The 24,803-nt window shown below is 45.8% G+C and overlaps 3 protein-coding genes across 3 annotated transcripts in view; 2 read left to right on the top strand and 1 right to left on the bottom strand.

The window, feature by feature from the left end:
* The window catches only part of LOC143956355 (uncharacterized), a 141,859-nt gene that overhangs the window by 55,615 nt on the left and 61,441 nt on the right, over positions 1-24,803 (top strand). The gene's annotated exons all lie outside the window — the stretch shown is intronic.
* LOC143955418 (uncharacterized) overlaps positions 1-24,803 on the bottom strand; it is a 43,451-nt gene that overhangs the window by 16,049 nt on the left and 2,599 nt on the right. Inside the window, exons 2-7 of the mRNA XM_077465469.1 lie at positions 22,749-22,887; positions 22,060-22,245; positions 21,850-21,973; positions 21,029-21,747; positions 20,550-20,667; positions 16,195-16,727 (exon numbers count right to left, since the gene is read on the bottom strand). Of these exons, the coding sequence (XP_077321595.1) occupies positions 16,195-16,727; positions 20,550-20,667; positions 21,029-21,747; positions 21,850-21,973; positions 22,060-22,245; positions 22,749-22,829 (1,761 nt within the window). The 5' untranslated portion in view covers positions 22,830-22,887. The remainder of the gene's footprint in view (positions 1-16,194; positions 16,728-20,549; positions 20,668-21,028; positions 21,748-21,849; positions 21,974-22,059; positions 22,246-22,748; positions 22,888-24,803) is intronic.
* LOC143956299 (uncharacterized) lies at positions 158-17,905 on the top strand. The gene is made up of 3 exons (XM_077466514.1): positions 158-306; positions 3,170-3,227; positions 16,047-17,905. The coding sequence occupies exons 2-3, from the start codon at positions 3,191-3,193 to the stop codon at positions 17,492-17,494; spliced, it is 1,485 nt and encodes a 494-aa protein (XP_077322640.1). The 5' UTR covers positions 158-306; positions 3,170-3,190; the 3' UTR covers positions 17,495-17,905.

The raw sequence follows: 24,803 nt of genomic DNA, 5'->3' as shown, positions 1-24,803 counted from the left end.
GGGGTGGCTGCAGACTGGAGCTCCCACTCAATACAGGAAACATGTGTCCTCCACTCAAAGTTTTTTTTTTTTTTTTTCAATCAACTTTAATGCAACAAACAACCAATAGACACAACTGGAGGTCATATCTTTCCTGTCACGCCTGCATTTCCTGGTCACGTGTTTCCTGTGCAGAGTGGAGCTCCATTAGCTGCAGATGTTGTTGATATTTTGATTTTATTCTTAGTGGGGGTGGGGGGCTCTGCAGACACACCCTATTGTGGTAGTTTGTTGGGGGCGCAAAGAGCGGCGACCGAACCGTTTCAGGTAAGTTCTTTTTTAAGTATTTTAACCACTTCAGCCCTGGAGGTTTTTACCCCCCTGCCCCCTCTTCGTGACCAGGCCATTTTTTGCGATACGGCACCGCGTCGCTTTAACTGACAATTGCGCGGTTGTGCAACGCCGTACCCGAATAAATAGAGATTTCTTTTGCTGGTATTTGATCACCTCTGTGGGTTTTAAAGCTTTTTGCGCTATAAACAAAAAACTATAAATAAAAAAAACAAAACAAAAAGACAGGGCTTGGCAAAAGTATTCCCCCCCCAGCATTTTTCGTGTTTTGTTGCCTCTCAACATGGATTGCTTGAGGATTTGCCTCATATATTTTACAGAACACGCCCACAACTGAAGATTTTTTTTTTATTATTGTGAAGCAAACAACAAATAGGACAAAATAACATAATATGTGCAAAACCTCCCTAAAGTCAATACTTTGTAGAGACACCTTTTGCGGCTATCACAGCTCCGAGTCGCCTTGGATAAGTCTCTATGAGTCTTGCCATATCTTACCACTGGGATGTTTCTCCATTCCTCCTCGCAAAACTGCTCCGGCTCCTTCAAATTGCACTTGTGAACAGCAATCTTTAAGTCTGACCACAGATTTTCAATTGGATTGAGGTCTGGGCTTTGACTAGGCCATTCCAACACATTTACATGTTTCCCCGTAAACCACTCAAGTGTTGCTTTAGCAGTGTGTTTGGGGTCATTGTCCTGCTGGAAGGTGAACCTTCGTCCTAGGCCTCATATCACACACAGAGTGGTGCAGGTTTTGCTCAAGAATATCCCTGTATTTAGCACCATCCATCTTTCCCTCAACTCTGACCAGGTTTCCCAGTCCCGACTGCTGAAAAACATCCCCACAGCATGATGCTGCCACCACCATGTTTCACAGTGGGGATGGTGTTCTTTGGGTGATGTGATGTGTTGGGTTTGCGCCAGAGATAGCGTTTTCTTTGATGGCCAAAAAGATCCATCTTGGTCTCGTCAGACCAGAGCGCCTTCCTCCGTACATCAGAGCAGAGCGCCTTCCTCCGTACATCACACCAGAGCGCCTTCCTCCGTACATCACACCAGAGCGCCTTCCTCCATACATTTTGGGAGTCTCCCACACGACTTTTCGCGAGCTCAAAACGTGCTGAAAGTAATGGTTTTCTTCTGGCCAGTCTGCCATAAAGCACAGCTCTATAGAGCGTACGGCTTATTGTCATCCCATGTACAGATACTCCAGTCTCTTCTGTGGAACTCTGCAGCTCCTCCAGGGTTACCTTAGGTCTCTGTGCCGCCTCTCTGATGAATGCCCTCCTTGAGTTTTGGTGTGCGGCCGTCTCTTGGCAGGTTTGCTGTTGTGCCATGTTCTTTCCATTTGGTTATGATAGATTTGATGGAGCTCCTAGGGATCATCAAAGATTTGGATATTTTTTTATAACCTAAATCTGACTTGTACTTCTCAACAACATTGTCCCTTACTTGTTTGGAGAGTTCCTTGGTCTTCATGGCAGTGTTTGGTTAGTGGTGCCTCTTGCTTAGGTGTTGCAGCCTCTGGGGCCTTCAAAAAGGTGTGTATATGTAATGACAGATCATGTGACACTTAGATTGCACACATGTGGACATCATTTCACATCATTTCACTAATTATGAGACTTCTGAAGGTAAATGGTTGCACCAGAGCTTTTTTATGGGCTTCATAACAAAGGGGGTGAATACATACGCATATGCCAATTATAATTTTTTTATTTCTGAAAAATAGTTTTATGTATATTATATGTATTTTATGTATATATTTTTCTAATTTTACACGTTTAAAAACAAAGAAAAAGAATAAAAAAATAACAAAACAGTAAAGTTGGCGCATTTTTTTTGAATAATGTAAAAGATGATGTTACGCCGAGTAAATAGATACCTCACATGTCACACTTTAAAATTGCGCACGCTCATGGAATGGCGCCAAACTTCAGTACTTAAAAATCTCCATAGGCGACGCTTAATTTATTTTTATTTTTTTACAGTTTACCAGTTTAGAGTTACAGAGGAGGTCTAGTGCTAGAATTATTGCTCTCGCTCTAACGCACGTAGCGATACCTCACATGTGTGATTTTAACACCGTTTACATATGCGGGCGCGACTTGCATATGTGCTTGTTTTTTGTGCGAGCACCCCGGGGAAAATCGTGCAAATAGAATTGCGGGATGCCCGTCGCTCCCAAAAGGAGCTTGTGTACTTCTTTTGGGGTGGCAGGTGTCCCACGATTCTGTTTGCATTTTTTACCACGATTGTCGCCCGATGAAAAATCGCAGGTTTTGCACAGAGCAGCCCCGATCCTTCTCTTGTTGGGTCCCTCTTCGGTGCTCCTGGGCCCCCACCCCCAGCAAGCAGCTTTTTATGGGGGGGGGGGCAACCGAGCCGAGTCACAGCTCCATGTATCCACTCAGACACGGAGCCCCGCCCCCTCTCTCCCCTGATTGGCTAAGTGGCTTTGATTGACAGCCACAGGAGCCAGTGGCGCCACTGCTGTGTCTCATGCAATCAGGAGGTGAGTCCCGGACGACTAATACACTCGTGGACATCGCTGGAGAGAGATGGGACTCGGGTAAGTATTGGGGGGGGGAGGGGGCTGCAACACACAGAAGGTTTTTTTATCTTGATGCATAGAATGGTAAATAAAAAAAACCTTCTGATATCCCCTTTCAGATGAAATTTTTGGTGATGTGAAGCAATTAAAGTCCCTAAAGTCAATACTTTGTAGAGACGCCTTTTGCGGCTATCACAGCTCCGAGTTGATGTTTATGTTGGAAGAAGAATGCAGTCTGTGTTTCTAAACACCATTTCATTGTCCCTTTTTGCCAACTAACAGGACCAAGATTGAGACACACACATGGATCGCCACGTAAAAAAAGGATTCCGGTTCAAAGGTATGTTGGCATTAAACCTCCCATCGTTTTGAAAATCATATCTTTTCTTGTGTAAAATTATTATGTGACGTCAGCAGTCTCACAGCTGTACCTCTAGTAGCCTTCCCCCTTTGCTCCTCCCTCGGCAGCTCCATATAAGGTAAGGGTGAAGGAGCTGGGCCAGCACAGACAGTAACCAGGCGTGGTGTCAGCAGCCTCACAAGCTGTCTTTTTGGCAGCCTTCCCCTTTGCTCCTTAGGCTGCATTCACACCCGAGTGGAGCATCTTTGAGAGCTTTTTATTTTTTTTTTTTTTTTGCGCATTTGTATGCAGCGTTTTTGGCTTTTTTTTTTTTGTTGGCCAATAGAGAAAACTGTTATCAGTTGCATGATTTGTTGCTAGGTATTTCAGTTTTTTTTTTCCATTAGCTTTTATTTCTTCTTCCATTAGCTTTTATTTCTTCTTTTATTATGTTTTCCTGGTGCCTCCATGGCAGCATACCTGTGACAAGCTCCGCCTTGGCTCCTCCCTCAGTACCAGTGAATATTATAAAAGAAAAGGATTAGTGCACTCCCAGCATTCTCCTTTTTTTTTTTTTTTCCCCCCTCCATACCTCATGGTCAGTGAATGGTGGTGGAATGTCCCTTACCTCTGCAGTCGGCAGCTTCCAGCTGGGTTCAGCCTCTCCCTGGTGCAGTCCCTAATCTTGGGCAGCTAAATGCGCTGATAAGATAGGGAGCCCCTTCTGTGGGTCTTTTGGGACAGCCGTTGTCTCTTAACTAAGACCTCCTATTTGCTGAGGCCTGCAATAGAGAAAGCAGCTCTATCAATTTTTCACTTAGCCTTCCATTTCTCCATTTTCTCTCGCTTTCCTTTCTGTGCGTTCCCCTCTTTTTCACTTTCTTCCTCCCCCACCACCTTCCCCTCCTTGTGATATTGAACCTTCATTCCTGGTTACTATACTATCTCACCGGCTTTTCTGAGTCCCTCGGCATCTTCCTGCCCGCTCTACGCATGTGCGGACGTCAGGAGCCGGCTCGGTGGGCCGGAGCTAAGTCGAACGGGCCGCATAGGTCCTAGTGCCGCCAGGTCACGCATTTGCGGTCTGGCCTTAGGTCGTGGTGGCCATCTGGAATAGGGGCAAATTACATTTTTTTTTTTTTTTTGCCGTTGTTTGTCAAAATTATTTTTTAGAGGGTTGTATCTTCCACAAGATGTCCCTCCCCTCTCCATTGTTTATTACTGGGGGGCTTTGCTTTCAGCATGGCAGCCTGAGGAGGTTGCCTATGCAGGGGGCTCCTGGAGGGGACCCTGTTTTTTATTTCTGCCTACGCTAAATGTAAATTATTTTTCTTTACTCAGGAATACCGTTTCCTTGCTCCAGCTGAAATACCAGTCGCTAACTCCTTTTTATCTTTATTTTTTATTTTCTACTTACGCATGGTGTTTCAGTAGCTGTCAGGATTGCGGTCGCCGGACCACTAGCAATCCATGGGCGGGGTTAACTCCTTTATCCTTCTCCAGATGCTTTTTCTGGCTGTTGTCTAAAATAAGCAGTATGCCACCCAGACAAGACCCTCTCCAACATTTAAAGCGGGAGTCCCCCGGGACTCCGCGTTTTTTTTTTTTTTTTTTTTTTAAAGCCAGCAGCTACAAATACTGCAGCTGCTGACTTTTAAAATAGTGACACTTACCTGTCCAGCGCGCCCGTGATGTCGGCACCCAAAGCCGATCTGTAGATCGTCTGTCGGGTGCTGCCGCCGCCATCTTGGGTATGGGAATCAGGAAATGGAGCCTTTCGGCTTCATTTCCCGGTTCCCTACTGCGCATGCGCGAATCGCGCTGCGCAATAAGGACGGTCCCTGCTGCCTCTGGGATCTGTGTGTTTCCCAGCAGGCAGCGGGGCACTTGCGGAAAGGGGCGGGCACTTGCGGAAAGGGGCGTAATCTACGCCCCTTTCCGCAGAGAGCTATCCCGGAAGTGGGTGCAGAATACCTGTACTGTACAGGTATCTGCACCCCCCCTCCCCCCTGAAAGGTGCCAATTGTGGCGCCGGAGGGGGGGAGGGTTCCGATGAGCGGAGGTCCACTTTAGGGTGGACCTCTGCTTTAAGATTAAAAAAAATTGCGTGCAAGGTGGCGGTAAGTACAAGGCTGGTCAATCGCATCCCAATTCAACAATAATAGACAAAAATGGCCTAGTGCTAAATGCACAGCCGATACCCCTAGGGATGGTTAAATAAGATGGACCAGTCCGTAGATAAAATGTAACTATATATTTATTAGAAAACTTTAATACATGTATGTTCAAATTTTCAACACGTGCAATCAAAAGTACTTGACAGAGCTTGATTAACAGTTGGCTTGCGACGTATGTAGAATTGAGAATGATGCCGACACGTTTCGGAATATCCGTCCCTTTTCCTAGGCATACCATACATCTCGTATATACATAGTCTAAGATAGAAGTATAGTTACATTAGTTCAAATATACCAAAATAATAAGTGCATGGCTCTACAGCAGCATTTATAATAAATAATACTGAAAAGATACAATATACTCACAAGCCTAAACCTGTCGCCGATGGTAACCAGTAGGGGGTGGAAGTACTGTGATGAAAGTCACAAGAGGCTCAGTGTTGTAATTAAATAAGTATTAGATGATTGCCTCTAAAAAGCTGAGTGTTAACACAGCAAGGCAATGAATAAAGACGTCCGTGGGTGCTGTGACTGCAAGATCTCCACTGTATGGCTATATCAATAGCCAGCACAGAATACCATCAGCTGAGCTTAAGCAGAGGTGTATCTGGTAAAGGAGGGAATGACCAAGAGTAAACGTGTGTACCTAGGTATAAACAGCATAAAAGCTGACATAGTATACGAGTAACAAAGTCAAGGTCTCACCTGGATTGAAGTATATGGGTTTAAGCGTACACAGCAGCATACAACACACGGCGTGCTGAGCGCCACGTGTGTAGGCTTTAAATAACCCATAACGGTTATGTAAATCAGCTGTGGGCATGCGCCATCAGCAGCCTCCAGAGCTGAAACTGATGAGGTGGGCTGATGCGCCGATGGCTTCAGCCAGTCAGCCTGTAGAGATCCCTGACGAGGTGGGACGGGGCCCAGTGATAGGCGGGTTCGCGTCCCGCGTCATGACGTCACCGGCGCGCGGGGAGCCCAGATGCCTGCGCTCCGTGCTGGAGCGCAAACAGGAAGCGGTGCAGCAAACATGCCACGCCGGATGGGCACAGAGACCACACGCACCCCAAGCAAGCTATGGGGGCATGTAAGATAGGGACCATCGTCCAGGTGAGTAAAACAAAAAGAGCACTTATGCTGGTACGTTTATGCATTTCAGCCTTGTACACCAGAAGAAGTCCAAGCGGACATCAAGGCGACATAAACAAACCTATGAAGGCCCCAACCAGAGCACACCATCCAGATCAGGATTCCATGCAAGCGGCGAGGGTTCATCTGTGAAAAGACAAAGTTCTTCACATTCCCCAACTCTCGAATCCCTAAATGCCGAGCATGCGGGGTCATCCCATTACCAGCCAATTGGTCTGCAAAAGCTGTTATAGGGGGTTATTTACGAAAGGCAAATCCACTTTGCACTACAAGTGCACTTGGAAGTGCAGTCGCTCTGGATGATGGGAGGGGGGGGCAGGCATCTGAGGATACTTCAGAAGAGCTCGGCCCTCAGACTTCAACTTTTTCCTAGTTCAGCCCTATGTCCAGGCTGTAAATCCAGCTATTGGCTGGGAGAAAGCCGACACTACATCTGAGTAGTCAAAAGATGTACTTCCCATTTCTAAAGAAGCAGGTTTCCTTCTTTCGGCTCAGTTTCCACTAGTGCGACTCGGGACTGCAAAAGTCGCATGACAACTTGTACCCCATGATTTCCAAGGAGTGCCGCTTTACCTGTGCGATTTCAAGTCGCAGCGACTTCAACGTAGTCCCTGCACTACTTTGGTCCAACTTTGATGCGACTTGAGGTCCATAGACCTCAAGGATACACAGCCATTGTTTCAAGTCGCATCAAAATCGTGTGACTTTCAGGTCGCAGTAGTGGAAACATAGGCTTACTCTGATGGATGATATCGGAGACATTGTTGAAGAGGAAAGGAAAAAAAAAAAAAAAAATGTCCCTCTCAATTGCCTAGGAAAACGTTATCCACGGTCAGAACAAGATTCTGCAATGCCAGGCGGTCTGCTGGAGGTAGGCGCGGCAGTGGTTGGTATAACAAAGAATTTCATCTCACCAGTCGATAATTCAGCCACAATTGAGGATCCTTTAGACAGATGAATAGGCCCTAAACTTAAAGGAGCTTACCAAATGGCGGGTAAACACCTGGAAGTCAGCAAATGCCTTATCTGTATCCAAAGCCCTATGGGCCTGGACCAAAAACATGGAAACAGTGATTCTTCAAAATGTTCCTGGGGAAAATATAGTCAAGGCTTTGGACGAATTATGGCTCTCAGCAGACTTCACCGGTGAGACGGCGATGGATACAATTCGTTACTTCGCAAGATCAATGTCACTACTTGTGATAGCCATATGGGTATTGTGGTCAGAACTATGGGCAGCTGACACTGTGTCAAAACAAAATTGGTATAAATTTCCTTTTTTTGATGGTAAATCACTCTTTGCAGAAAGGTTACAGAAAGCCATTTCCCGCGTCACAGGAGGAAAGTCAGACTTGATTCCTCAGAAGAATTAGACGTACCCAGGGATTCAGGAATGCTTACTTGCATGCACCCATACTACAACTGTTACAGAAGTACCTGAGGTTTTCGGTCGACCAGGCCATCTACAATTCCACAGTCTCCCCTTCAGGCCCTGCACTTTTTCTCAGAACCCTCACGAGGGCTCAGATCACTGTCCAAGCTTCTATATGAGAACTGGATCTCCGTTCTTATCACTAACCAGAGGATATCCTCTTTTTATCAAAAGATCCAGCCCAGCTAGTGGAACAAAGGTGGATGCTGTGGCCTACACTATCAAGAATACGGTTGGATGGTAAATCATCAAACGAGTCATATTTTTTGAGCACCTTATTCAACACCTAAAAAGGGATGGTGTCCCTGCCATCTCAGAATGTTTGGGCGATCATTCAGAAGGTAAGGAGAGTGAGGACACGGTCCAGCCTCAAGCTAACTACACTTAATAGGGATTTTTGTCTTTTTTGTATCCAAATGATCCCATGGACACATGGATACCTCAGGCACATTTTATCTAGAATTCCTGAAGCAATGGAGCAAACTGTCTATCCCAGTCCTTGTATGAAACAAGTTTGATGCACAGGGGTCTGTGGGGTGGACTAGTGGACAAAGATGGAGATGCCTGTAAAGCCACGTCCATTAAGGCATGTCTTCTGGACTAGGGATGGCCGAACTGTTCGCCCAGCGGTCGTTTCGCGGCGAATTTTGCGTGTTCACGATTCGCCAGATCGGCAGACTATTGCCGCTGTTCGCCCGGCGGACATATGTGTTTACAGTGTGAAAGAAGTTTGACCCATGATGACACATCCATCATGGGGTACAGGACAGCCAATTGAGACATTTCAGCACATGGACAATTGGACATTCCCCCTACCTTATAAATAGACCTGATCTGGCGGCCATTTTACATTCTGTCTTATTTCAGTGTAGGGACAGGACGCTGTGTGGAGCAGGAAGAGACTGTAGTGACACAATTCGCTAGCTATTAGGTCCACAAAAGTCCTTTTAAGGACTGGTATGGTATAGGTGTAATACAGTATATAGGGTTGAGTGCACTGCTGTGCTGGTGATTGGTGAGGGAAAGGACGCTGTGTGCAGCAGGGACAGTCAGTTTAAACACTAGCTATTACTATTAGGTCCACAAAGGTCCTTTTAAGGACTGGTATAGGTGTACAGTATATAGGGTTGTACACGTATAATATACTTTCTTCCAAATATAGAAAGAATATTATACTTGACTGCTGCCCTATTCTGCAGCAGTCCTTTATCAGTGTAGGGACTGAGGTACAGTCTGCAAATCACTAGCTGCTAGGTCCACAAAGGTCCTTGTAAGGACTGGTATAGGTGTACAATATATAGGGTGCCGGTGCACTGCTGCAGATTAATGCCCTATTCTGCAGCAGTCCTTTATCAGTGTAGGGACTGAGGTACAGTCTGCAAATCACTAGCTACTAGGTCCACAAAGATCCTTGTAAGGACTGGTATAGGTGTACCATTTGGTGTGCAGTATATAGGTGTGTAATACACGTATAAAATACTTGCACATATAGAAAGCATAGTATAGTGCATTTCCACTGTGCAGCATTCTGACTGCTGAGCGGTTCTGCAGCGATACTACAAAGAGTGACAAACCCAATAAAAAAAAAAAAAGCATTATAACTGGTGTGATAGACCAGTGGCCCCCAAAAACAACAGATTGAAGCGGGGTGTTATATACCTTCTTCCACATACATACTGCACTTCTCTAGAGACTTTTGTCACAGGGTCATTTAAAAAATGACAGGCAGAGGAAGAGGCAGGCCCTTCCGCAGGGGTGGTAGGGGTAGGGCAGGAGCAACAGACTTGAGCCAAAGTGGCAAATTGCACGTGTCCGCTAATGACAATAGTGTTGCCATCTGCAATCTTTGCAGTCAACACATAAGTCGCGATAAGCCCAACACTCACCTAGGGACGACCGCCTTAAGAAGGCACATGAGCAGCCATCACCGAGCCGAGTGGGAGCAACGGAACACACAAAGCCACACTCCAGGCTCTCACCGTCCAGCCTCGTCTTCTACTTCTCCTCTCTCCTCACAATTGTCCTCCACTCCACCTTCCATCACGCCAAGCTCACGTTTTTCTGCAAAAAGGCAGGCTTCCGTGGGCCTAATGTTCGAGCGTAAAAAAATGATGACGCCGGATAACCCTCTTGCCCAACGGTTGACGGCTGGCTTTTCAGAAATGATAGCCCACCAACTACTGCCATATAAACTGGTGGACTCGGAGGCCTTTCGAAAATTTGTGGCCATTGAAACACCACAATGGAAGGTCCCAGGAAGGAAGTATTTCTCACAGAAGGGCATCCCAGAGCAATATGGCCATGTTCAGCGGCAAGTGAAAGTATTTCTGGCACACAGTGTCGGTGCCAAGATACATCTGACCACAGACACGTGGTCTAGCAAACACGGGCAGGGAAGGTATATCACTTTTACTGCCCACTGGGTGAACCTTCTGACGGCCGTCAAGCATGTAATCCGTGGCACCCATGTAGATTTGGTTTTACCGCCATGGATTGCATGCAGGCCTGGCTCTTCTTCTCCTCCTCCTACTCCATCCTCCTCCCTCTCCTCCTCGGCTGACTCCTCCTTTTCAGCTGCTAGCGTCTCTTCCGCTGCGCCGCCCAAGCTCCCCAGAACCTATTCGACATGACAGGTGAGACGTTGCCATGCCGTGCTGCGTCTGTTGTGCCTGGAAGCCAAGAGCCACACTGGCCCGGCACTCCTTTCAGCTTTGCATTCACAGGCAGATCAGTGGCTAACACCGCTCAATTTGACAGTTGGTAAAGTTGTGTGTGACAACATTGCCAATCACGGTGCTGGTGTGATGTCAGTGCTCTCTATCCCCGTGCTGGTGTGGTGTCAGTGTTCTCTATCATGGTGCTGGTGTGGTGTCAGTGTTCTCTATCATGGTGCTGGTGTGGTGTCAGTGTTCTCTATCATGGTGCTGGTGTGGTGTCAGTGTTCTCTATCATGGTGCTGGTGTGGTGTCAGTGTTATCTATCATGGTGCTGGTATGGTCTCAGTGCTCTCTATCACGGTGCTGGTGTCAGTGCTCTCTATCACGGTGCTGGTGTGGTGTCAGTGCTCTCTATCACGGTGCTGGTGTGGTGTCAGTGTTCTCTATCATGGTGCTGGTGTGGTGTCAGTGTTCTCTATCATGGTGCTGGTGTCAGTGCTCTCTATCACGGTGCTGGTGTCAGTGCTCTCTATCACGGTGCTGGTGTGGTGTCAGTGCTCTCTATCACGGAGCTGGTGTGGTCTCAGTGCTCTCTATCACGGTGCTGGTGTCAGTGCTCTCTATCACGGTGCTGGTGTGGTGTCAGTGCTCTCTATCACGGAGCTGGTGTGGTCTCAGTGCTCTCTATCACGGTGCTGGTGTCAGTGCTCTCTATCACGGTGCTGGTGTGGTGTCAGTGCTCTCTATCACGGAGCTGGTGTGGTGTCAGTGCACTCTATCACGGTGCTGGTGTCAGTGCTCTCTATCACGGTGCTGGTGTGGTGTCAGTGCTCTCTATCACGGTGCTGGTGTGGTCTCACTGCTCTCTATCACGGAGCTGGTGTGGTGTCAGTGCACTCTATCATGGTGCTGGTGATCATCTCCTGCACCCTCTTCATAGCCTACCCTGACCTTTCCTCTCTTCCATTGCCTTCATGGGCTCCTGAGTCCTTAATTGTCAAAATTTCACATATAAAAAAAGAATGCTTGTAGTTGTCGATCCCAGATTCACTTCATACATGTGTTATGTCAGTGGCCATGTGGTGGGACTATGTGTGCACAGCTAGTAATTATTTTGTGGCTGGAACTATGACCTGTAGGTTTTTAAAGTTCGCCTGCCATTGAAGTCAATGGGGCCCGCCGCAAACTTTCGGCCGCGTTCGTGAAACGTCCCGTCGGAAGTTCGTCCATCTCTATTCTGGACCACAGTTACCAAAGATGCCGATGCAATGGGCTAGGAGGCAAATTGCAACCAGATGTTGGTTCAAGAGAGAAGGGCGTTCAATGACATCATCGCAAATATTGTGGAAATCCAGGTGGCTTATCTCGCATCGACAGCATTTGCTCTCTCAGATCAAGGACAAATCAGTTCTGATTCTCATCATCAAGGTGGAACCAACACCAGTTCCTTACTAAGGGAAGTGGAACCCATCTTCATTTGAGCAGAGGGGATCTGAAGGACCTAAGAGTAGTTTATCTTCCAGCCCCCTTAAGCACAGATGCCGATCACCTATCCCAAGGATTCCTGGATCCCAACAAATGGTCCCTGCAACCGAAGTTATTCAGTTGGATTGTGGGCCAGTGGACCTTTCCTGAACTGCATCATTTTTGCTACAGCAAGCAATACCAACCTGCGGAGTTTTATTTCACATCTACCTCATCCTTGGGCAGAAGCAATTGATGCCCTGTCAAGTCCTTGGGCATGCAGTCTAATTTAGGCCTCCTCTGGCCTCCTACCTCGAAAATTCTCTCTAGACTTGCAATATCAACAATAAACGGTGATAACAGTCCTGCCATATTTGCAGGGAGACCCATGATTCCCTAGGGCAATAGGGCTGAAGATCCTTTAATAAGCGAGTTCTTCAAGACGGTCAAGAAGATAAGCCCACCCATCAAAACAAATCTTTCCCACTTGGGATTTCTCTATCACTCTGGAGCCCTTATCAAGTAGATCCCTGTCATGTCTCCTGTCAGAACGAGGAAATGCCTTGTTTACGGCATTTCCCCGCTCTGCCTGTGTACAAGTCAGTCGCGGGCCACTGGAGGACATCGAGTCCTCCCGACTCGCGGGAGCGAGCGCCCGCAATTGAGCCTCTGCGTGAGTCGCCGTACACCTACAGCGATTCGCACAGGAGAGCCATTGTGCTGTTTGATGGCAGCCAGTGTGGTTAATAATAATAAATTAAATATTTTTTAAGGTTAGACGTTAATTATTTATTAATATATTATTCATTTATTTTACTTATTTATGATTATTTTTAGTTATTTGTATATTTTACATTTCTTTATTCATATATTATTACTATTCTATTTTTTTTTCCTTTTTTTTGTCATTTTGAGCAGAAAATTGCGAAAAAAACTAGGGATGCACCGAATGGGTTTTTTGGTGCCGAAACCGATACCGAAAATGAAAAATACACTAGGCCGAAAACCGAAACCGATACCGAAACAGCACCGATACCGAAAATGACTGTTTTAAAAAAATATTTTTATACAGGAGGTGGTCAGAGACTGGGGACATGGTTCAGGAGGTGGTCAGAGACTGGAGACATGGTTCAGGAGGTGGTCAGAGACTGGCGACATGGTTCAGGAGGTGGCCAGAGACTGGCGACATGGTTCAGGAGGTGGCCAGAGACTGGCGACATGGTTCAGGAGGTGGCCAGAGACTGGCGACATGGTTCAGGAGGTGGCCAGAGACTGGCGACATGGTTCAGGAGGTGGCCAGAGACTGGGGACATGGTTCAGGAGGTGGCCAGAGACTGGGGACATGGTTCAGGAGGTGGTCAGAGACTGGCGACATGGTTCAGGAGGTGGCCAGAGACTGGCGACATGGTTCAGGAGGTGGCCAGAGACTGGCGACATGGTTCAGGAGGTGGCCAGAGACTGGCGACATGGTTCAGGAGGTGGCCAGAGACTGGCGACATGGTTCAGGAGGTGGCCAGAGACTGGCGACATGGTTCAGGAGGTGGTCAGAGACTGGCGACATGGTTCAGGAGGTGGTCAGTGACTGGCGACATGGTTCAGGAGGTGGCCAGAGACTGGGGACATGATAAAAGTGATAAGTGTGGTGTCCCCTCGTGCAGCCAGTAGAGTTTGTGTCCCCTCGTGCAGCCAGTGTTTGTGTCCCCTCGTGCAGCCAGTGTTTGTGTCACCTCGTGCAGCCAGTGTTTGTGTCCCCTCGTGCAGCATGTGTTGTCCCCTGTGTAGTCAGTGATGCAGAAAGAGAGGAGAGAGACTGGATCAATAGAGCGCCGGGAACATCACAGCTTTAATTTCAATAGCTGTGTGTTCCCCCGTCGCGCGCCGCCGCATATAGCCCCTCCCCCTTGTCCGGGGAACTGTGATAGACAGATCCCCTGTCCAATCTGGACGGGTGATCTGTCTATCAGTTCCCCGAACGAGGGGGAGTGGCTGTAGGCGACGGCGCACGACGGGGGAACACACAGCTATTAAAATGAAAGCTGTGATGTTCCCGGCGCTCTATTGATCCAGACGGCGGAGGCGGCTTTCCTGCGCTATACACCTCCCGTGATGGGCGGCACCAGGGGCGGGGGCGGAGCTCCGCCCCGGCCCCGCCCCATTTTCGGCTCAATTATCGGCCGTTTTTTCCTTTTGGCAAATTGCCGAAAGGGCCATTTTCGGCCGATATGTTTCGGCGGCCGAAATTTCGGTGCATCCCTAAAAAAAAAACGCATTTCCATTTATTTCTGTGGGAATACAAATGCGCTAAAATCATTCTAAATCTGCCCGATTCCAGCGACAAAAAAAGCTCCAGAACTTTTTTGAGCTTCAGGTGACTTGGATTGGAGATGTGAACCATCTCCATAGAGAATTCCTTTTTTCCATCTCCATAGAGAATCATTGATTTTTTTTTTTTTTCTCCTCCAGCGTTTTTGAGCTTCAAGCAGATAATCGCTCAGGTGTGAATGGGGTCTTAAAGTGGGAGTAAACTCTTTGGGGGAGAAAAAAAAAAGTTTCCCTCCAGCAAGGCAAAGGCATAATGTGCTAGTATGCATCGCATGCTAGCACATTATGAAGGACTTACCTTAAAACGAAGCCCCCCCCCCCAGCAGCTCACTGTCACCGCTGCAGAGGCTTCCATCTTCACCCAGTTTTCCTTCTGGGTTTGCGGGCCGCGCCGAGCCGTGATTACGTCACTCCCATGCATGCACACGGGTATGCCATTCATTCAGAGCGCCGGAGACGCCACCAGCTGCTGCTTGCTAGAATATCTCCCAAACTGTGCATGTTAATATTCATTTTTATCACCTTTGCGCTTTTTATTATTTTGCACTAGAAACAAAAAAGACTGACAATTATGAAAAAGAAAACAATATTTTTTACTTTCTGCTATAAAACACGTTCAATAAAAAATAAATAAAAAAAAAATCTAATTTTTCCATTAAAATTTAGGACAATATATATTCTGCTGCAATTTTTTGATTAAAAAAATAAAAATCCAGATAAGCGTATATTGATTGCGCAAAAGTTATAGCGTCTACAACACATGGGATATATACTGAAATATGTATTTATTTTCTATACTAGTAATGGCGGCATTCAGCGACTTATAGCGGGACTATTATATTGCCGCGGGAAATCTGACACTAACTCACACTTTGTAGGAACCAGTGGCACTAATACAGTGATCATTGCTAAAAAAAAATATTTACTGTCACTGTACTAATGACACTGGCAGGGAAAGGGTTAAACATCTAGGGCGATCAAATGGTTAAATGTGTGCCTAGCCAGTGTTTGTGTGCACTGTGTTTGACCCTTTCACTAAGAGAAGTGATGGATTTTATCCCCTACTTTGTAGGGGAAAGAAAATCCATCCCTCTCCCCCTTGTCCGAAGGAAGACCTGCCTTGTTTACACAGGCAGAGCTCTGTTCTGTGTGTGTGTTTTCCCGATGATCGTCGGGTGACGGCGGACATCTATTCGCAGGTACCCGCTGATCGGCGTGTGTTGTAACAAATCACATCAGAAGTGGCACACGTGCCTGGAAGTGCCAAATCACGTACAGGGATTGTACAAGTCCAAGCCGCATGACAAGTCGCAGCCTATTGTAAGCAACGGAACGGTTCAAATTGGTCCAAACGCCGACTTTGCAGTGCCGCCGAGATTTGAAAAAGTACTGCACTATTTTTTGGCGATTTCATAGGCATCTGCGCATGAAATCGCACTGATGTCAGCTGAGTTGCACCTGAAGTCGCTCTGGCATGTGGCTTTGAAATCGTGCGATTTCAAAGTCGGATTCGATGTGAACCAGGGCTAAAAAAAAATGTGCACATCGAGAAAGTTGTAAAATTTTGGTTGTATTTTTTTAATTGCAGTTTATTAATATTTTATTTCTCTTGCAGACAAAATCATACGCCGGTGCAGGCTAACGTGCCGGCGGGTGGGACATTATCACTGCCACTTCTGTAAAAGAACAATTATACGCAGGATGGATATGGAAAGGCATTTACCGTTGTGTCAAATCGCTGTAATGCTGAAACCACCACCCACAGCCCCCTCTCCAGTGCTGATACCACCACCCGTAGTATCCTCTCCAGTGCTGATACCACCACCCGTAGTATCCTCTCCAGTGCTGATACCACCACCCCCAGAATCCTCTCCAGTGCTGATACCACCGCCCGCAGCATCCTCTCCAGTGCTGATACCACCGCCCGCAGCATCCTCTCCAGTGCTGATACCACCACCCGCAGCATCCTCTCCAGTGCTGATACCACCACCCGCAGCATCCTCTCCAGTGCTGATACCACCACCCGCAGCATCCTCTCCAGTGCTGATACCACCACCCGCAGCATCCTCTCCAGTGCTGATACCACCACCTGCAGCATCCACTCCTGTGCTGATACCACCACTTGCAGCATCCTCTACTGTGCCGATTCCATTATCTACTACACCCTCTCCAGTGGCGATCTCACCTCCTGCAGCATCCTCTCCTGTGCAGATCCCACCACCCACAGCGCCCTCTCCCATGCTGATCCCACCACCTGCTGCACCCTCTTCAGTTGCAAACCCACAGTCCTCCACATCTGTGGTAGAACACACATATGCACTGCCACCTGCGCCGGCTACAGCCACAGAATTGGCCGAATTCGTGAACTGCCCTCAGTGTAGCCATCGCCTTCTCAGTAAAAACTTGAAAGCACACATGTTGAGAAAGCATTCGGATGTGCACAAACTCATACGCCGGTGCAGGCAACCGTGCCGGCCGGTGGGACATTATCACTGCCACCTCTGTAAAAGAACAATTATACGCAGGATGGATATGGAAAGGCATTTATTTTTGTGTGAAGTTTCTGCAGTGTCGAAACCACCACCCGCTGCATCCTCTCCGGTGCCGATACTACCACCCGCTGCATCCTCTCCGGTGCCGATACCACCGCCCGCTGCATCCTCTCCGGTGCCGATACTACCACCCGCTGCATCCTCTCCGGTGCCGATACTACCGCCCGCTGCATCCTCTCCAGTGCTGATACCACCACCTGCAGCATCCTCTCTAGTGTCAAGCCCACAATCCTCCAAATCTGGAGCTACAGCCAGAGTAATTGTGATATGCCCTGAGTGTAGCCTTTGTCTTCTCAAAAAAAATTTGAAAACACACATGTTGCGAAAGCATGCATACGTGCCACAAGATATTACCCTGGCCTGTAATCTACGCAATGTAAATGTTGATGAGACAAATGGCATATTTGCTGCGCAGAGAACTAAGCATGGATTATCCGAGCCATTACATGAGCAGAGGAAAAACTGGGGGAAAGATGCTGAAATAAAGTCTACAATATCAGCTGTTGGCTAAGCTCAAAGTATTTTACCTTTTTATAGTCTCTGTTACTTTGTATATTTGGATGAATTGTGATGTTTGTGCTTTTTGTCTTTTTTTTCTTTTTGATAATAATTGAAAAACCAAAAAATTATTGATAATAAAAAAATAAGATAATTAGCCCCATTTCTCAGTTAGTTCTCCACTAACATAACACTTATACCACAAGTATGACATTAAAATAAAATTATAGATAACAGTATATAGTGCCTTGAAAAAGTATTCACACCACTTGCAATTCTCCACATTTTGTCATGTTACAACCGTAAATGTATTTTATTGGAACTTTATGTGATAGACCAACACAACGTGGCACATAATTGTGAAGTGGAAGGGAAATGATAAATGTTTTTCATGTTTTTTTTACAAATAAATATCTGAAAAGTGTGGCGTGTATTTGTGTGTGTGTGTGTGTGTATATATATATATATATATATATATATATATAGTGGAACCAATTGCCTTCAGAAGTCACCTAATTCGTAAAAATAGTCTGCCTGTGTGTGATTTAATCTCAGTATAAATACAGCTGTCCTGTGATGCCCTCAGAGGTTTGTTAGAGAACCTTAGTGAACAAACAGCATCATGAAGGCCAAGCAACACACCAGACAGGTCAGGGATAACGTTGTGGAGAAGATTAGAGCAGGGTTGGGTTATAAAAAAAAAATATTCTAAGCTTTGAACATCTCACGGAGCACTGTTCAATCCATCATCTGAAAATGGAAGGACTATGGCACAACTGCACACCTACCAAGACACGGCAGTCCACCTAAACTGACAGGCCGGGCAAGGAGAGCATTAATCATTAGCCAAGAGGTCCATGGTAACTCTGGAGGAGCTGCAGAGATCCACAGCTCAGGTGGGAGAATCTGTCCACAGGACAACTATTAGTCGTATACACCACAAATATGGCCTTTATGGAAGAGTGGCAAGAAGAAGGCCATAAGAAGAAATTATACACCCCAAACTAGACGAAGTCAGCACTTTGCACTTTGAGGGGAGCACCTTATTTATATTACTAAAATTACCACAAAGCTAATTTAGCCATTTTCATAGCGCAAGGTTTTTACACTTTATAGGTTTAAGGTCAAGGGATAAAGTTGTGGAGAAGTTTAAAGCAGGGTTAGGTTTTAAAAAATATATATTATTCCCAAATAAGCTGCGCTATACTGATCCGATAAATGCTATGTGAAGCAAATGAGTGAATAAATAAAGCATGAAATCAAAAAATATTAACAAAGTGCAGACAGGGAAATGCATATACTAATGTTCAAATATTATTCCATCATCCCATCAACAAAAAACGTTTTGCTTGTAATCTCCAACGTGTTTTAAACACACCACACCGATATAGGAAAAGTGTCATCAGAGTTTGCAGGAAAAAAGAGGACTTCCACCACCAACACTACTGCCGCTTACCAGCTACACTGATCCCATCTCAGAGACCAGATATCGCCAAATCAAAAACGCTTCCTCTGAGTCAGGACTGCATGGAGGGTGTATCCTCTTTAAGCGCTTGGTTCAAATGGTTAGAAGAATCCTACGGCCACACCGCTTATTCCAATGGTTAGAAAAATCCTACGGCCACACCGCTCATTGCCCAGCACATATAATAACAAAAGGAATCGCCATAGTGTGATATAGTCACGAAATTTAATATAATAAAAAAGATTGCACTTACATCAAGTAGAAAAAACTTTGCTTTGTAAAACAAACAAATTCGCCGGCCGGCTTAGTAACGCTGCCCGTCGCTTCCGGGTCCAGCGTAGATCGCGGTGACATCAGTACGTCGCTCCTCCCTATGCCGTTTCGTTATAGGTAACGTCTTACAGGGATGCCCCCCCCCCCCAGGAGAACACAATAGCTCCGCAAGAGGGATTCCCCCATCAACACTGACTGTGGGGAAATCAAGCTAAAAGAAAAATCGCATAATCTATGCCCTTCCTTAACCCAACACAAGCAGAGACTTTACATGTACTAAAATTTATTTTTTATTGAGTTTTTAGACTTAACGTGTTGTTGTATTTTGTTTAGTAAAAAGATTTATTTTTTAATATATTATACCATAGCGTTTACATATATAAAACAAAGAGGTTTTATCATCTATGTGATACACATTTCTAACAGAGAAGTTGTTGGTAAGAATTTTTATTTTAATATTATGACCTTACAAGACATCACCTATAAGCTTAGTTCCATGGGGCTAAGTGGACTAATGATGAGACAGTTTCAACCTGGGGTGGTAGCCAAGGACCCTTTTTGTTCAATGACCAGCCATGGAGGACTTGTGTCTCACCACACCAAGTGCAAATACAATTTGTATGACCTTGAATGAGTTCCTACCCTTCTGCTATCCAGGGAACATAACCACTTGCTGCCCAGTCATCAGGCAACAGGATCTTTGAAGACCAGCTCAGCACCCTTGTTAGTTACTTCTGCAGAACTTACTCATTGCAATGCTATAAATGTAATGATATTCAGAACCTTTTAACATTATGGAAGCTCATTTAACCAGAATGGGCCTTCACAGTCAGCCAGGAACAATGACCACTTGTTGCCCAGTCATCGGGTAAGGGGATCTTTGAAGAGCAGATCAGCTCCCTTGTTAGTTACTTCTGCAGAACTCTCAACTTATTCATTGCAATGCTATAAATGTAATGAATTGGTGTAGAAAACATTATGGAAGCTCATTTATCGAGAGTGGGTCTTCATGGTCATCCTGCAGGGATCACCACTTATTGCCAACTCATCAGGCAACGGGATCTTTTAACCAGAGTTGGCCTTCACGGACATCTTAGAAAACATGACCACTTGCTGGCAAGTCATCAGGCAACAGGATCTTTTAACCAGAGTGTGCCCCTTCACAGACATCTTGGAAATATGACCACTTGTTGCCCAGTCATCGGGCAAGGGGATCTTTGAAGACCAGCTCAGCGACGTTGTTAGTTACTTCTGTTGTTTCTGCAGACCCCATCTTATTCATAGTAATGCTATAAATGTAATGAATTGGCGTAGAACCTTTTCACATTACCGAAGCTCACGTAACCAGTGTGAGTCTTCACGGTCATCCAGAGGACATGACCACTCAAGCAACTATCTTTGAAGACCAGCTCAGCTCCCTTGTTAGGTACTTCTGCAGAACCCTCACGCTATAAATGTAATGATTTCGTTAACAACCTTTTCACATTACGGAAGCTCACGTAACCATCAGGCAACGGTATCTTTGAAGACCAGCTCAGCTCCCTTGTTAGGTACTTCTGAATCCTCATCTTACTCATTGCAATGCTATAAATCTAATGCATTGGTGTGGAGAACCTTTTATCATTGGAAGCTCATTTGACCAGAATGGATCTTCACGGTCGTCCATGGAACATGACCACTTGCTGCCCAGTCATCAGGCAACAGGATCTTTGAGGAACGGCTCACATTAGGGAAGCTCATTTAACTAGTACAAGCTTTTACGTTTTTTCTAAGAAACTTAGATAAATCAAACAAGGAGCTGCTTTTCTATACTAGACTGTTCTGAGGTCCATCAAAGTCCCCTATATTTATCACAGTAAAACTATTATTATGCTCAAAACACGGTGACGGCTTTTTCCATAGGTGGACCTTCTGATGCCGAACAACGTCTGACTTTTCAGAAAAACACTTTCCACATTCGGAACATGCAAATCGCTTCACTCCCGCATGGATTCTCTGATGTCGGGTGAGGTGGGAACTCTGGGTAAAACTTTTCTTGCACTCGGGGCAAGAAAACGGACGTTCTCCCGTGTGGCTTCTTAGGTGTCTAACAAGATCGGTTTTCTTGGGGAAACATTTTCCGCATTCGGGGCAGCAAAAGGCTTTGTGAGCTTTGTAAATGTGGCCAATGGATACAAGTTCCATTTGAGACAATCTCTGAGGGTTCAAGGTTTTCTTTGATCTAAGTTTTGGATTTGGGGCAAGAGTCTGAGATTTAGCTCTAGAAGATTTTTTGGGTTTAGAGGAATTTGGTGACACACTCTGAAGTACTGGATGGAGATTTTGGTTTTCTGTATGAAATGTATTAGAAGGAGTTTCCTTGAGATTTGCGCAAGCAAGAGACCCTTCGACATCATGTTGTCCTGAATGAATATTTGGAGACATTGAATTTTTTCCTGGACAGTCTCGGTGAATGTAATTATCAACTGTGTCACAATGTGGAGACGAAAAAGAACATCCCTCCAATGTTTTCCTGATATTAACTCCATCTATAAAAAGAAACACAAACATGTTTTTATTATATGATGCTGGATAGAGGTGGACCCTTTATGTTGGTCATTCCTTTACAGGAAGTGAAAATCTCTTTTTACCTGGTGAAGTGATGGTCTGGTGAGTCTCCATAATGGCTCCCTTGTAGAGATCCTTGTGTCCTTCTAAATACTCCCACTCCTCCATGGAGAAATAGACAGTGACATCCTGACACCTTATAGGAACCTGACACACACAATGATACAGTCACCATCCAGACACATCCCTTGTCTGTTACTGGATAATGCCCCAGAATTCCCACCACCGCTCACCTCTCCTGTCAGCAGCTCAATCATCTTCTGGGTGACTTCCAGGATCTTCTTGTCGTTCTTATCGCGTATCAGGGAGAGAGGTGAAGGCTCCATGTTGGGGCTCTGGCTCCCGTTCAATCCTTCTGATACATGGTGAGGGCTTCCGGGGGTTACACGATCACCAGATGTTTTCACTACTAAGTAATCCTGTGTATAAAGCCCGTTGAAAGACTTGAAATCAGAATTTCACTATAGCATTCCAAGAACCCTCCTCACTTCTCAGGTCATGTCTGTGTCTTATAAGATCTAGATAAGAGTGATGTCATGTGACCTCCCAGAATCCTCCTCACCTCTCCGGTCAGGTTTGTGTTTTATTATTAGAGATACGAGTGATGTCATGTGACCTCCCAGAATCCTCCTCACCTCTCCGGGCAGCTCTGTGTTTTATTAATAGAGATAAGTGTGATGTCATGTGATCTCCCAGAATCCTCCTCACCTCTCCGGTCAGGTATGTGTTTTATTAATAGAGATAAGTGTGATGTCATGTGACCTCCCAGAATCCTCCTCTCCGGTCAGCTCTGTGTTTTATTAATAGAGATAAGTGTGATGTCATGTGACTTCCCAGAATCCTCCTCACCTCTCCGGTCAGGTTTATGTTTTATTATTAGAGATATGTGTGATGTCATGTGACCTCCCAGAATCCTCCTCACCTCTCCGGTCAGCAGATACATGATTTCTAGGGTAAGGTTTAATATCTGCTCAGTCATGTCACTCTCCTCTTCAACCATCATGGGAAACCCGAAAAAGAGGGCCCGATCTTAAGTGAAGTGATTCCTTTCAAAATGGTCTCTGCAGGTGGAGATAAAGATTTAAGTAATTATACAGACAATGTTCCAGTCTTGATACATATACTGTACATGTTCTTCTGGACCCACCAGATAGAAAGAAGATGCCGGACAGATGAAACCCACCGGAAGGGCTATCATGGACTTGACACCATGGAGGATTACCACATTTTCTATAGTCATTGACCTCAACTATTTAATTTAAATTCCCAAAATGGGCAAAACCCACATATTTTATCATGAAGTCTAGTGTTATTATGGTTATTAGACATAAGACTATGTTTAATATATTATGTGTAGTCTCTCCTAACACATACTTTTCAAGGACAATTCTTTTAGAAAGGTGAACTGAACAAGAATTTCAACCATGTTGATTAATGTTAAAGAGGAAATTTCATCCCAACCCCATAAGAGTTTAAAAAGTGTGTGTAAACCCAAGGCTAGATTCTCCTCAATTCAGATACTCACCTACCCAGTGGATCTGTAGTGGTCTGTATTCCTCTGCACTGCCCGTGCTGCCATCTTTGTTCTGACATCACTGGGTGCCAGATTCATCCTGATGATGCACACAGCCCTGTCCAGTTCTTCCTTGTAGACCAGTGGTTCTCAACTCCTGTCCTCAGGAACCACTAACAGGCCAGATTTTTAAGTATTACCTTGGTGAGATGCAGACTAGAATACTGCAATCACTGAGCAGCAAATGATATCACCTGTGATGTATTTCAGTTATCTTGCAAACCTGGCCTGTTAGTGGGTACTGAGGACAGGAGCTGAAAATCACTGCTGTAGACCAAGGGTTTCCAAACTTTCTAAACAAGGAGCCAGTTTACTGTCCTTCAGACTTGACTGTGGCCATTGGGTGTAGAAAAGGTCATGATGATAGTGGGAAAAAACAATGCTCCACTTTGGGTGTCAGTAGGAGGAATTGTGTCCCATCATTGGTGTTATTGGGGGAAATTGTTCCCCATCATTGGTGTCTTCGGGAGGAATTATGTTGCATCATTGGTGTCATTGGGGGGAATTGTATTCCATCATTGGAGTCATTGGGCCCCATTGTTAGTGTCATTGTGAGGAATTGTGTCCAGCCATTGGGAAAAATTACGCCCCATCATTGGTGTCATCAGGAGGAATTGTGCCCCATCGTTGGTGTCATCGGGAGGAATTGTGCCCCATCATTGGTGTCAGTGAGGGTTATTTATGCCCCATTGTTGATATCAATGGATGAAATAGTTCCCCAAGGGCCAGATAACAGCAAAGGACCATCTGACCACCGTGCCACAGTTTAGAGACCACTGCTGTAGACTAAACCGCCCCCGACCCACCCACCCATGCTATGGAGAGGAAGAGGTGCTATGTAGTCCTAACACACTTTCTGTCCTAATTCAACAACACTTCTCCTTCAAAGATGTAGTAAAGCGAATGTTTCCCAAGAACAAGGAGTGTGTTACTGGCAGGATCATTATCTTCTCTTCTCACATCATCAGGAGCTGGTTGTCTCTTCCTGGTTCTTGCAGCTGGTCCCCTTTATTTTGCTCTCCACCTGTGTGTCTCTACACTTATATATGTGTTCCTTTTTCACTCAGGATGGAGGGCGCAGGTCTTCTCTGAAGTCTTGGGGGAGGATGAGTGGCCACCAGGTTCCTTCCTCCCCTTCCTTGTGGTGTCTTTCTTCAGGAGACCCCCCCCCCCCACCTAGTATTCTTTGGTTGGCTTTGGTTGATCTTGTGGAGAGGGGTCTGCCAGGCCTATTGGCTAGCTCAGCAGTCTTCAAACTGTGGCCCTTTGCTTGCCTGTATCCAGCCCTTGGGCCCTACTCCTTCCACTGACACCAACAATGATCAATACATGCTGTATTACATGCTGTTCATACTCACTCACTGAGATTGGTTTCCTTTATTCTGCAGAAGACCTGGTTGATCC

The sequence above is a fragment of the Lithobates pipiens genome, unplaced genomic scaffold (genome assembly GCF_037356315.1).
Source record: "Lithobates pipiens isolate NorthernLeopardFrog02 unplaced genomic scaffold, aLitPip1_a1.2 Scaffold_35, whole genome shotgun sequence".
Classification (NCBI taxonomy): Eukaryota; Metazoa; Chordata; class Amphibia; order Anura; family Ranidae; genus Lithobates; species Lithobates pipiens.
The sequence above is the reverse complement of the archived record's forward strand: the minus strand, read 5'-3'. Positions and strand labels throughout refer to the sequence as shown.